At 44.2% G+C, this 14,727-nt stretch overlaps 1 protein-coding gene across 1 annotated transcript in view; it reads left to right on the top strand.

Moving 5' to 3' along the window:
- Nucleotides 1–3,680: 3,680 nt before the first annotated feature.
- Capn13 (calpain 13) overlaps nucleotides 3,681–14,727 on the top strand; it is a 58,284-nt gene continuing 47,237 nt past the window's right edge. The window contains exon 1 of the mRNA XM_038319358.2: nucleotides 3,681–3,878. Coding sequence (XP_038175286.2) covers nucleotides 3,681–3,878 — 198 coding nt within the window. The remainder of the gene's footprint in view (nucleotides 3,879–14,727) is intronic.

Genomic DNA, 14,727 nt, shown 5'->3' on the forward strand with positions numbered 1-14,727 from the left:
CTTTTCCTAAAGCCTGACCCATTAACTCATCCAGTTTCTCAGTCTCTTCCTATTCTGCCATTATCATACCTTCCTATGGCATTTTTCTTGGTGTACCTCAAGAGAGACCCAGCAGCCAGCCAGACTTTAACCTGAGCATCAGGTAGGGCTTCCCTCTCTTCTGTTTTTTCTTTCTCATGTCAGTGAGAACATGAGGCAAGTAGGAAAGGAAAGAAACCTCAAAGCCCCCTCCAAAGAGACAAGTGGTCCTTCCTGGGGCACATAATAGCCACATATCATCAAGTTCTGCAGATGAGCAACTCGGGTAGGAGAAGACATGGTAGGTGTGAGGCACATGTGTGTGTGTGTGTGTGTGTGTGTGTGTGGTGTGTGTGTGTGTGTGTGTGTACACAGTATGTCTGTGGTAGCTGAATAAACCTCCCTGTCTGTCTTTCTGTTATCCATCAAGATTCTCCCTAAGAGGTGGACACGAAGCCCCAACCCCTACTGAGGTACCACGGGTAATTTGATAGCCCCTGAGAAAGGGAGAGGCCGTATTTATTATGGGTGGAGCCTCCAATTGGTCAACCATGCTGCAGGAGACGGCCCTATGCCCAAGTGGACTTGGGCGGCACAAGTCAGACTCAGTGGGTTTAAAAACAGAAGACAATGAGGACAGGAAATTGAGTGAGTAGGGAGATAGAGGAGAAGACGGGTGGTGAATATGTATGTAGCTCTCAAATAATAAAAAATTGTTCGAAAGAAGCAGGATTGAAAATTGAAAAGAAAAATATCCTTCCCTGGAGTATCCTACCTCCTCCAGCAGCAGACATCATCCACCCCTGCCCTCAGAGTTTTGCACTTCCCTCCTGGGCCTAGACAGGAATGAGCAAACAGTGAAGAACAAAGAGCAAGAGACTTTCCGGCCTCTGTGGTCCTAGCCTACCCTTGAACACACGGAAGTTCTTGTCTTAGAAGATGCCAGGCCACCACAGAACCCATTTATACTCAAATGATAGTGGTCATTGGACTAAAAACGATTACCTATTGACCACTTTCTGTTTACTAGTTATGGTGCTATGCATTCTACAGGCATAGTTTCTTCTCAGTCTCAGAATGACCCTATTATGTATGGAAAGTTATCTCCATCTTACGAATAAGACGGTAACTCTTGAATGGGCATGCCTAAAGTCTGGCCAACTCACTAGCCCATAGCGGGCAATGGGAGTGCCCTAGAATGGGCCAGGGACTCATTCCCCACTTGTAAGACCTCTAAATGATTCTGACAAACAAATGAAACAAAATCCTTTAAACTTTAATTTTTACATGTAATTACGGGCTCCTTACTAGCAATCACATAACTGTGTTTTTAAGGGTAACTATAGTGTGGTTTTCATTAAGCTAAAATTAGGTCATTGCTAGAGTTTTTCACATACTCCCATTCAACATTTGATGGAGAGGCAGGAGGCTAGGTAATGCTGTGTTGGTTCCCTGGGCCCTGAGCACGCAGAGTTGGCAAACCCACAATTTCCTAACTCTTCATTACCAGGTGTCATTGCCATTGTCTAGAACTGACAAGCAATTTCTATCACTGTTTTCCTGTTCTTGAATGATAGCTTGCTGCTACTCCAGCTCTGTCACTACTATTTAATTTGTTGTGGGCTCTCTGAATAACCTCCTTCAATAACGGCAGGCAGAAAGCTGTACAGAATAGCTTAGGTTTTGTTTCCCAAGGAATAAAATTGAAGAAATAAATATATCTTGCTAGGTGAAAACAAACAAGTAGTCTGTATTTAACCACTATTTTACCTCAGGTTATACTATATGGATCTGATTATATTTAATTATTTTTGATCCATAACAATGCCAGTTTTATAGAGCTCAGTCGAATAATGCCAATGTAAATTATTCCTAACTTATCTGGGAGAAAGTGTAAGTACAATTTCCCTCTGCATGTGCTCGTACGGTGGCACATAACTGGCGATATTCTTCCTGTGAATTTGCACTATCTCAGTAATTTGCCACATACCACTACCAAGTAACTGCAAGATAATTGCGAAGTTATTTTAAGTTTGCATATGTTTTTCTGGGATTCACAAGTCTTGACTGCCAGTTCGCGTTAATCCCTTATGAGTTACTTCCCCCACGTTCCCTTACTCTTTGCCACTTGATTTCTTCATTATGAAGCAGTAGTGGGCGGCAAATAATGGGCATTCGGACTTTATGTGCCGCCTACGTAGACCTTTGCCAAAGAAGCTCCAATAGCAGGACTTTAAGACCTGCATGGGGTTTTCATGCCCCGCTACTAAGATAAATTTTGAACCGCGATCCAGGCTAGCTTCACAAATGGTGGACGGGGTGTATATGTTGTTGAAATCCATCAGGTACACCTGTATGGCTTCCTGGACAAGAATCCTAAACCTTTGTTGACAACGTATTAAGGAAGTTGGACACTGGCATTTAATGAATGACACCGTATACCAGCTTCTTAGTTGGGTCAAATCTTATTTCATATCATAACAAACCCTCTAAGTTTGGTACAACTGACCCATGTAGGTAGAAAGATATGTTCATAGACATGGGAGTTATTTCAGTATTGTAGACCCAAAAGGTAGGTGGGAAAAGTACAAAGCAAACTTTAAAACCCATGGCCATTCACCATGCTACCCCCCATCTCCTCCTTGTTCAGTTCATCATCTCATCTGACAGGCTCCACCTATAAAATGGCCCTGAGGTTTGTCTACTTCCTGCCATCCTTGACAATGATGCTCTGCCGCTCTTCCCTGAGGGCAGATGTGTGGGGCTTTTCCAGTCTGCGTGCATTCTCACGTCACCATCCTATCTACAGATATGATCAGGACACATCCTACACACACATACACACACACACACACACACACACACACACACACACACACGAACGCTTGCAGGTGGCTGTCAAAACTCCAAACAGACAAAACAATCTGCCTTCGTAGCCATTTTTCCATAATACTTAACTATTCCAATCCCAACCCCACAAAACCCTTCAAGTCACTTCCTGTTCTCCCAGACCCTATGACTTCACAAGCCCAGCTTCCGGGACCTCTGTGGTGCACTTGCTACTCAGGGCAGCTACAGACACTTAAAACATTACCCACCATTTCTCCATCTGGTAGATTCTTCTTCCTTTAAGGATTGATTCAAATGTCACCAGCTACGGACACATCCTCCTACGCTGTCCGACAGTCACAGTGCTCCCTCTTTACAGCCATGGACTTTGTACACATTTTCTGTTGAGTCGTGTCTGTTGAATGCTAGCTGCTTGTTGAAATGTCTAATCCATCTTTCTCACTTGGTAATGAGCCCCTGGGGGATAAAGATCATGATGTATTTATCTTCAGATTGCCGATGTTCAGAAGAGTGCCTGGCACAAGGTCACTGCCCAATACATGTTCATTAAAGGGATAAATTCCCTCCTAGTCTCTGGTGCACACAAGAACACACGGAGATGCTAATTTAGTACACCAAGTTGACTGTAACCAGGAAGAAGGAATGTTGAATTTTAGTCAAGGCTGACCCACCCAGGGTCTCTAAGCCCAGGGACAGCAGAGATCTGAGTCTCAGATCTTATGAAAGTGAAGGCATCAAAATCTTCTGGTGCTAATCGTTTTTCTTTTTCTCACCAGGAAGAACGGACTTCAGACATCTCTCTAGAGATAGTCATGGAGCGTAACCCAGAGTCTCTAACAGAGACCTCGGTGGTCAAGTTCAAGAATCAGGACTTCAGGTCCTTACGGGATCGATGCCTGAGCAGGGGTCAGCTGTTTCTAGATGATACATTCCCTGCGGAGGCATCTTCCATAGGCCAGAAGCTGCTCAAGGGGAAACACCTTTCAAAACTGGAGTGGAAGCGGCCACAGGTGAGTGAGCCCCACCTGGGAATGCAGCAGAGCAAGCGCTACACATTGGGAGCTGTGGGCCATGGTGTCTCCTAGCCAAGAGAGGGCCATCCAGCCTCAAACCAAATAGGAAGAAAGTAAGACTATCTGGTTTCTGTGCTGTGGTCTTTTATTCAGTCCAAGGAATGGGAAGGCTCTGTGCTCAGAGCCGGAGCCTGGACCATTGCTTCTAACTCAGTTCTAATAATGACCTCATCAGCAGATTAAAACATCTCGGTCCTGTGACCAGAAAAATGGCATGTCATGGATTGGGATGCTGTGCTAGTTGGTCCCCGGGGTCTCTCCACCTCTTTAATTGAGCCCATCTATCAGTCTGTCACCTTTTATTCTCTTCAAGTGTCAGTGTCTTTATGTTCCTTTCTTCTTCCCTACTAGAATTTACTCAAAAGGAATATATCATGTCAGTCATTTGTACTATAAAATGAATTTAAATAATTGCTTTGCCTCTCTCTCATAATCACATTCTCAGTCTTGTGAAAGGACTCCAGACATTCCTTGTGACATCAGAGCAGGAGTGCAGGGCAGCGTTCCCATGGCTCTGACTCCAGTGATGGCCACTAACTCTACCTTGCAGTAGGGTGAGCCCTGCTGGTTTCAAGAACTATCTCAACCTTACAGCATGAAGCTCTGTGGGAAACATCTCAGTGGGCTGAAGTCTCTCATGATCTCATCAGGACTCGTATGAGTGCAAAGGGGCTAAACAGGAAATGCTTTGGGATGCCTGGTGTGCCCTACTCACACTGCCAAACCCGCCAGTATAGTCTGAAATAAGAAAATAGTACAGAGTCTGTCAGTGGATTGTGAGAACAGTTTTCAAGCACAGCTTATATGACAAGCACTGTACTGGGCACAGTGGGTAACACCAGACCAGCTTTGCAGAACTGTGTTTTCTGGTGATGCTGGGAAGAGGTTGGGAGATGCCACAGTGTGCACCTTATCCAAGACTATGTAATTCAGTTCTGCACATGGGAAAGAGAACTCCAAATACAAGTTCAGAAGAGAAAACTTCTTGTCTAGGCCCGAATGGTTCTATCTCTGGGGAAGGAGAGGGCCAATGGGAACCAGGCGGAGTTTCAGTGCTAGTTCAGGAAAGCTGGGTGCACTAATGTATGTAGTCTTATGTGGTTGATTCAATCAGCCCTCGCCAGCAGGACCTTAGTTACAGCTCTCTCCTTACCTCTTTACCTAAGGAGGTAGACAACTCTAAAGAAATTCTGAGGAGTCATTTTTCGTCCTCTATTGTTTTTAAAAGATGAAATTCATTTAGAAAAGTATTTTTGCTTCCCTCCCAAGGTGCTGAGCAGTCTGTGTGAGACCTTATAGTTTTGAGAATTTAACAACATTCCTATTTAGAAAGGGTGGAGTGAACCTAATTACCTAATCCCATCAACATCGCAGCTTGTAATGTCTTTGGGGAGCAAGGAGAAACTGAGGCAAGTAGAAATGACTCACACAGAATTAAACCAGAAATCCAAAGTTAAGGAAGCTAGAAGTTGGATCCATTTTTCCCATCATGCTTCACACCTAGGGACTCACCCATATTCTATTAACGGTCATTGTTCATTTCATTATTTCATATACTTTCAAGTATCGTATGTCTTAAAGTATTCCTTTCCAAATTTAGCAATATTTTTATTTATAGAATGCCTTCTAAAGCTTCCCATGTAGCTTATCTTACTTGTAGCCTTTATATATATTTTTTAATGTTACAAGAAAGAAAACAGGTTCAGCCCAATGATATGCTTGACTGAGAAGGCATGATCAGAGAGAGAAGGGCCCAGGAATTATATCAAGACTCCCAAGGCCACATGCTATGCTTTTACCCACATGAACTTGCATGGCTAGTGAGGGGTTGTTAGGATTTGGGAAGAATAAAGGAATGAATGAGTGGGTGACTTCAAATGACTTTTTTTAGGTTTCAAGCTCATACGTACAAAAGAGAACTCTTTTGTTGACCATCAGTTTCTCACATAGGCTAGCAAAGAGGAAACCCCTTACTACTGTGACATCTCTGCCCACTGCAGCTTGATATGCAGAGTCTTGACAGAAGACAACCAGTCTGGCCCGGGCCTCATAATGAAGCCAAGATGGCCATAGCGTTATAGTTTTCAGCTCTTTGAATAATTTTTAAACTATTGTGAGGAACAACCATTAATCCCATTCTGCAGATAAAAACAGAAACAGAGTAGAACAATCAGTCTGAGGTCACACAACTAGACAGCTCAAGACCTAAATGCCTGACTTCACAATATATTGTCCCCTATAAGGTGTCATCATGAACTCATGTTACATATTATATTCTTGACTGTTGGTCATCCCAGATATTTAATGCACCATTAGACTCTCCAACCTCATATGTATGGTCAACTCTTCTGTAAAGTCATTTCCTGTTCTTAGACAATCTCTTTGTTCCATTTCATAGGTGAAAAATAATAGAGATAAAGTCTGGACCTGTAGCATACTACATACAATTATTTTTAAGGAGGAACTTGTTGAGATGCTTAGTATCTAGCACATTGTAAGTACTTACTAAGCGCTGCCTATTATTTCTCAAGTCCATCAATGCTCTTAGACTTTCACAGTCCAAGAATTTCAGTTTCAACCTGCAGACAAAATCAGCAAATGTTTCCAAGGAGGAATGTAGGTCAGAGAAAACTACGAGGGGCTAAGTGGCTGCTGGGAAGGGATGTGCAAGGGGCTAAGTGGCTACTGGGAAGGGATGTGCAAAGTACACGTCTTCTCATGGCCTGTATTCCATCTCTGCTTTCACAGTCAAGGCTCCCCCGCTTACAACCTGCTTGATGCTTCTCCATGGGTCTTTTTGGCTCACCTGCTGCTCCAAGGCTCCACAGGCCATCTCCATATTCTAGCCTGTTCTAGACAATGGGGAAATTCCGTATTCTGGGTAACTGCTAAACCGCCATGGATATTATTCGTCCTGGAGTACCCATCCCAGCTCAGTAGATTCAACAATAACCTACAAGTCAGGGGCCTGAGACCCAGGCTCAGTTCTCTCGGCCTAGCACAGAAAAGTTGTTTCATGTCCCATGGGTCTTCTCTCTCCCTCCTTCCCTTCCCCTGCTGCCTTAGTTATTTTTCTGGTTGATGGTCCAAAATCCTGGCATGAGCAGCTTAGGGAAGGAAGAGCTTCTTCCAACCGGCAGTTTAAGGGTATTGCCCATCATGGTTAGGAAGGCGTGGCAGCAGGAACGGAAGGTGGCTGATTGCGCTGTGTCCACAGTCAGGAAGCAGAGATCGTGTTCATGCTCAGACCCCTTTCCTCTTGATATTGAGTCCAGACCCCTTGCCCATGTAATGACTCCATCCACGTTGTTAATTCCCACTAGAATTAACATGCTCTAGAAAATTCCTCACAGGTATGCCCACAGGTTTGTTTCCCAGGTGGCCCTAAATCCCACCAAGTTGAGAGTCAGGATTAACCCTTGCGTGTCCTCTTCTCTCTTCTCCTTCCCTCTAACAATGAATCCAGTGTGTTTTTCTCTAACAATGAATCCAGTGTGTTTTTCTCTAACAATGAATCCAGTGTGTTTTTCTCTAACAATGAATCCAGTGTGTTTTTTCCTGCCGGGATATTGTTGAAGGGGGATGTTTCTCACAGCCTGACTCTTTCTGCTTCTCTTTAAGCAACATCCAAGCCCGCTCCTCACTTCGACTTGGGCTCTGCAGTAGCCTGTGACCTTGTAGGGAATGTCCTTGAGGATTCATCATTCTTGATGCTTCCTGTAACCTCTGCTCTCAGTAAGAGATAATGCAAGAGTTAAACATGGGTGTGTGTGTGTGTGTGTATATATATATAATGTATTCTCTAATTAAACTTGATACTTAGATGGCCCCCTTTTAGGTGAACTTTTATTCTGTGGATAATAGTAATAAATCCCACTTACTGAGTATGTACATAGTTGAGGCATTATACCAAGTGCTTACATGCAATTTGTCAGTTAATTGCCCTCGCCATCCTGTAAGGTAGATGCTGTCATTATGCTCACTAAATAGATCAGCAGTGCCCTGCAGCCCCTCCAGCAATGACAGAGGTGTGTTCACTCTCTCCATTCACTGCCATGGGCACCAGTCAAATGTGTCTGCTGAGTACTTGAAACATGATCATTGTGTCAGGGAGATGGAACTTTTAATGTTAAGTCTAAATCAGTGGTTCTCGACCCTCCTAAGGCTGCCACCCTTTAATGCAGTTCCTCGTGTTGTGCTGACTTCCAACCGTAAAATGACTCCATTGCCACTTCATAATCTGTAATTTTGCTACTGTTATGAATCATAATGTAAATATCTGATATGCAAGGTATCTGATATGCAACCCCCAAAGAGGTTAGACCCACAGGTTGATAACTGCTGGGTCTAAATCAACATGTATAACTGCAGCTGCCGTAAGGGACAGCACAGAACTGAGGGCGATGGATCCTCACATCATCACCAATGTGGAGAGACCAAGGAACTGGAATGTCATCTTTGACCCTATTCAGGGAAAACAAAATAATCTACTCCCCAAAGAACGGGACGGTATGTCTAAAGCATGTTATCTAATAGGTACTTGGAGCTCAGTTCACAGCTTTATTGTGGACCCAGTCTGTGGTCACTCCAGAGCCACGGATTTGCCTACCGAGGAAATAACTTGTGTAGTCAGAATAGTTTCCAATGGGAACTTTCACTCACTAGAAGTGATTCACCATAATGTCTTGTTCGTAAAAAGAAGAGGGAAAAAGATAGAGATCTGAATATGGGGTAGATTGTAAAGATGTTCTATCGTTTAACAGTTCCCAGAAGGTACTGAAAGTAGCTGTGCCAACAGCCAGTTGCCATCGAGCGGGAAAATCTTTGATGACAACACATCAGAATTCTCTCAGAAAAACAGGGAAGCAATTCTATTGCCACCTGTCCGAGCCAAAGCCTCATCACCATCTGGAAGGGCTGAGCGACAAAATGACGAGTCTAATTGTTACCAACTGAATATGAAATGTTTCCACAGACTTGGGTGCTGACACTTAGTCTCAGTTGGTGGCAGCATTTTGGGTGGCTCTAGAAACATTAGGGCTTAGTAGGAGGAAGTAAGCCGTTGACAGGCAAGCCTTTGAAACTTATACCTGGTCTCCAGTCCTTTGGCTGTTCTCTACTTCCTGTCTACTATTCTGTGAACAGTCTCCTCCAACACACCATCTTACCACAACACCATGTTACAACTAAGGGCGCCAATGAGCCAACCCCCACCCCAAATGGCGTTCTGAAATAAACCCTTCCTTTTCTAAATGTTCCCCAGGTGTTTTAGTCACGGCTTGCAAAAGGTAACTAGTAGACATTATTCAAGACCAGCACTTTGTGTGAGAAATTCATAATCAGTCGTCAAAGAAACATGGTGATGCAAATGTCCACAGACAGGGTGACATCTCCAGAGGTGATCAAGAGGAGTGGTTTCTGTGTTGCCCCTGCAGATGATGTTTCCCAAGATTTGCATTACATGGGTTTCTGATATTGCTAATAAAATGAAGAGTAAGCCAGACTTGGCCTGGAGAAAAGGATCTATAGCCTAGACTTAAGTGACTATAATTACTTAATTTGACAGTTACTTAGTTTGAGGAATAGTGATGGCTTGTGTATTATTCAGATTTTTCCAAATACCTGACAAAATCTATAACACATGTATGTTTGTATATTCATATCTACATAGCACTGATGTATAATTACATATTATCAATGGATTTCTCAACATCCATTTGATAACAGGTGCTCATATATTAATCCAATATACCTATCTATAACCTACTGATGTATTTAGTAAAAGAAATTTGTTCCAAGATTTTGGGTTCTTGTAGTTGTAAGTAACATCATGACTTGCAGTCTGCCACCTAGAGACATAAGAAAGCCTTAAGTCGGTGGCCTGAGAGCCAGGGAAACCACAGGTTCCTAGTCTGAGACCAGGAGACCATTTTTTCAGATCAAGCTGAGGGCAGGTGAATTCTTTTTCCCCTTTGTTATAGTCAGGTACCTAATGAGCTAGATAGGATCGGATGTTCCTGCCCACACCGGGGAGGGCAGGCTGCTTTACTGAGTCCACAGATTCAGATACCAATCAACCCACCCCTTCTCTGACAGACACGCCCAGATAAAATATTTACCAAATAAATGATCCAGTTAAACTGACGTCTCAGTTTAACTGCTACAGCTTCCTTTGGCATACCTAACATTTCCAAGCCCTCAGAGTCTCCGTCTGTCTCACAGAGTCAAATACTTCAAGCTGGGAGAGACTCTCACTACTGGGGTGTTGAGAGGGGAAGAGAGACCCATGGAGGCAAACTGACCTGGGACATAGCACTGAACCTGTCAGAGCCTGGTTCCTTGCCCCATAGGCCTCAGAGTCACCTCCGGATTATTGTCATTCTTAAATGCTACCTCTGGCTGACCTCCTGAGGCACAGGTGTGGGAGGTGGGGCTCCACAGCCTTTGGATCTACAAGGCTGCCAGCTGATTCTGAGTCACCCTCTGCTGGGAGTTCAGCACAGGTCTCTTCTAGGATCTTATTGTGATAATGTCCCCACTGACCAGGTTTGCCAAATCCACCTACTAATCCAGGACTTTCCAAGGCCTCAAACTTGCTCCTCCTCAGCCACAGTGACACACGTTACGTGTGGGCCTTTTGGGGGGAAGCCAGATGAGCGATCTGAAAGGTTTCTGATTGCCACACACTCTTCCCACATTCCCTCTCTGGTTGAGGGTGGAGGTTCCAAAGCCCAGCGTAAGGCGCGGGGCAGACCCTTGGGGGACAGGAGCTGGAGATGCTGTGCCCACCGCTGATACAGTCAGTTCCACTGTTTCCTTACAAACATGGTGTTGGCTACTGATGTCAGGTCTATTCTGTCTGTAGCTGTTCTGTTTTGCTTATAACTTCCATTATTTTGGTAAAAGTTTGTGTGTTCATCAAATGCCTTCATAGCATTGAGCAAAAGAGTATAAATTTTCCTCCTCTGGGCCCATGGAAGTGCTTTTTTCTGCTGTTAAGGATCCTGAAATGAAAATATTCTTGCATTTTTCCTGTAGAACTTCCTTCTCAGTGATAATAAGTTAGTCTAAGTCAGTCTGGTTTATGATGTCAACATGTGTGTACTTGTATGCGTGTGTGCATATGTGTATGCATTTGTGTATTGTCTTTACTCTCTGGTTGTACAGAGAACTCACTGGCTTCTTAATTGGCAGTCAGGCTCTTTTTTTTCTCTTAACACCGAAACTGTAAATGAAACAAGACTTGTTTACCCCCTGAAAGTTTGAGAGAATTCACAGGAAAATTACATACATAGATATACTAGGGCGATAGTCTTTGAAATCTTAAAAACAATGGCCAAGATTATTGATTTGTTACTAATTTAAGTCATTTTATCATTATTAGTATTTTAATTGATCAGCATAAAATTTTGAGCTATGCATTTATATTTCTAAAACCTATTTTTATTTTTTAATTGTATTTGGGTTTCTCTACCATATTTATCAAAGGTCGATTCTATGTAAAGCTGCTATCCAGAGCAGAACAATTTATTTACCTTATTATTCTTGCTGTGGTTTCTGGCTTATTTTATAACTTACAGGTTGTTTTCTTTATCTCTTCCTTCCTCCCATTTTTGTCCTTTCCTTTCTATTATCTATGAATTGACTGCTTAATTTATGTTTGATTCTGTCTTGTTTAATAATGAATGCATTCGAGCCTACGGGTTTGTCTATGAGCATAGCCATTTTAATTTTGCAGCTGTCACACCAGAGAAAGGAATCAATAATTATCGAACACACACCCTGTCAGAGGCTGTATTAAAGTGTTCCACATCCTTCCTCATTTGCAAATGGAAGGACTCATCCTGCTATGTGAGTCTGTTTTGAGCCTGCAGGGAATAGCCTAGAAGGGCAGCATCTACAGCTCAGTGGGAGGTTTGTAAATGGTGGCCATCACTGGGCTTCAGAGTTTGATTCTCTTAGCTTTTTTTTTCCTACCCTTTTGTCCCCATGTTACACATGAGGACACTGAGCTACAGTAAAGAAGAAGAAAGTGTTCAAGGTCTCCAGGTCACCTGGGGAGACATGTCAGGGCAAGATTCCATCTGCAGGCTGTCTGCAGGGACCCTCCAGACACAACACCCTCCTGAGCAAGTCACAGGAGCAAAGCCAACAGGGCAACTGCCAAGGAGCTGAACAGTGGATGACGTTAACCACAGGATTGGCCATGTTCCTGGTCCAATCCTCCATGGTCTCCACCTTCCCCTGTTACATGTGCAGGCATGTGTGCATGTATGTGTATGAGTCACAGGAATAAAGGTACACACAGAAGCCAAAGGGCAGTTTCAGCTGTCCTCTTTCTTAAGGTACCATCCACCTTGATTTTTGAAATGAGGTCTCTCACTTCCCTGCAATTTGCAAAGCAGGCTAGGTTAGTTGGTGGGCAAGCCCCGGGTATCTGCTTGTCTCTGCCTCCTGAGTGCTGGGCTTATAAGTGTACTTACACCACTCCTGACATTATATATACACTTTTATTTATTTATTTATTTTTAGTTTTTGAAAGTATAATTACATCATTCCCTCCTTCCCTTTGCCCCCTCTAGCCTCTCCTATGTACCTCCTCCCCTTGCTCCCTCTCAAACTCATGACCTCTTTTTCTTTAATTGTTGCTGCATACATACACATGCACACACACTCTTAAAATATAAATACAACCTACTCAGTCCATATAATGTTACTTACATGCACATGATCTCAGTGCTGATCATTCAGTGCTGAATAACCAATTTGGGTGCTGTTGCCTGAGGAGGACTATTTCCCTTGTTCTCAATATCCCTTGGCTGCCTGTAGTTTTCTGTCTAGTGTGGAGACCTCATAGGTCTTCCCTTCCATGTTAGCATGCCTATTGGTACCTTATGTTTAGGGAGCCATGTTGAGGAGACTTCACGGGTGTAGCTTCTCTGGAATTCTAGGAGACACAATCTCACAGCAAACTTCTGGTTCCTCTGGCTCTTGCAATCTTCCCACCCCCTCTTCCTCGATGATCCCTGAGCCTTAGGTGCAGGAATTGTGTTGTAGAAGATGTATCCATTGGGACTGGGCACCACGAGAACTCTTGTTTTCTGCATTTTGACCAGTTGTGGGTTTCTGTAATGGTCTCCATTTGTTGAAATGAGAAGTTTCTTTGCTTAGTGGTGAGAACTGTACTTATCCATGAGTAGAAAGATATTTAGACTGTAAGTAGGGATTATGCTCGTTTACTGAAGTGGTGTTTGTAGATTCTCCTCCAAGATCCATGATGCCCCGCGTAGGTGGCTGAGTTTCAGGTACCAAGCATGGCTTCCCTCCCGTTGAGCAGGTCTTTAATACGGGGTCTGGGGACCAAACTAAGGCCATCATGCTTGTTTGAAAGGTAAGGACGTGGGGCTGGAGAGATGGCTCAGAGGTTAAGAGCACTGGCTCCTCTTTCAGAGGATCCGGGTTCAGTTCCCAGCACCCACATGGCAGCTCATAACTGTCTGTAACTCCAGTCCCAGGGAATCTGACACCTTCACACCAACGCACATGAAATAAAGTTAAATAAGTTATAAAAAAAAAAAAAAGGTAAGGACTCTACCACTGAACTATCTCCCCCAGTTCCTACGGGTAGAGCATCAGAACTGAATGTCTTCATTCAGAGCAGACCTCCTTTGAGACTTCTAGTTCCTTTTCCCAGTAGAAAGAGGGACAAACCATGGAGAATGAAGTGTACCCACATTGCTTTAAAAGCAGCTGCACAGCCAGTGCCCAGGACCATGGCCCCTCAGAGCAGTTTTTCCTACTTGTGTGAACTGGGAAGATCTCCAATTGCACCCTGGCTATGGTTCTAACAGAGGGCCCCACTGGAGAGCCAAACTGTGCCTCTCCTGCATCTGATGGGGTCAATTCACAGCCAAGAAGGCGAGTGAGGGCTGGTAGGAAGACAGCTGTGCTTGAGAGCACGCACCTTTGCTTGTGCCCAGTTCATGTTCTCACCAGGAAACTCAGGCAGCACATGACAGGCTGGCAGGATTGTCTGTGGTATACATCTCTGTCCTTTTGTGGCTGCTAGGGCCCTTCTCTCTGGGAAACAACGGTGGAGCAGTTAGCAGATTATGCAAGTATATACAACAGAAGAGCCACACAGAGATTACAGGGAATAAAATCAAGGCCTCCTTAAAGGAAACAAATGTAGAGGGTTGATGTCCCAAAAGTGTCCAGAGACCCCCTTAGGGGTTCTTATAACATTCACATCTTCTGAGGGTTCTCCAACGTCACCCTGATGACGTCATGTCTTGGCATTGCTGCATTTCTCTTCTGTGGCAGCTTAAGTGTGTGGGGGCTAGATGCCAGGGATAGAGAGAGGTTTCCAGACTCAGTCTGTGAGTAGGTGAGGGGTGGGCAATGAGCTGAGTAATCCGAAGCTTGTGTCCTGTGTAACAGGCGAGTGAACTAGAATCCAGAGCTGGGAGTAGCCGAGCTGAGTTCTGAGGGATGCTGTTGTACTGGCCGGTTTTGTGTTGACTTGACACAAGCTGGAGTCATCAGAGAAGAAGGAGCCTCAGTTGAGGAAATGCCTCCATGAGATCCAACTACAGGCATTTTCTTACTTAGTGATCATGGGGGAGGGCCCAGCCCATGGTGGGTGGGGCCATCTCTGGGCTGCTGGTCCTGGGTTCTATAAGAAGGTGGGCTGAGCAAGCCGGGGAAGCAAGCCAGTAAGCAGCACCCCTTCATGGCCTCTGCATCAGCTCCTGCCTCCAGGTTTTTGCCCTGTTTGAGTTCCTGC

This window comes from Arvicola amphibius, chromosome 2, assembly GCF_903992535.2.
Source record: "Arvicola amphibius chromosome 2, mArvAmp1.2, whole genome shotgun sequence".
Lineage (NCBI taxonomy): Eukaryota > Metazoa > Chordata > Mammalia > Rodentia > Cricetidae > Arvicola > Arvicola amphibius.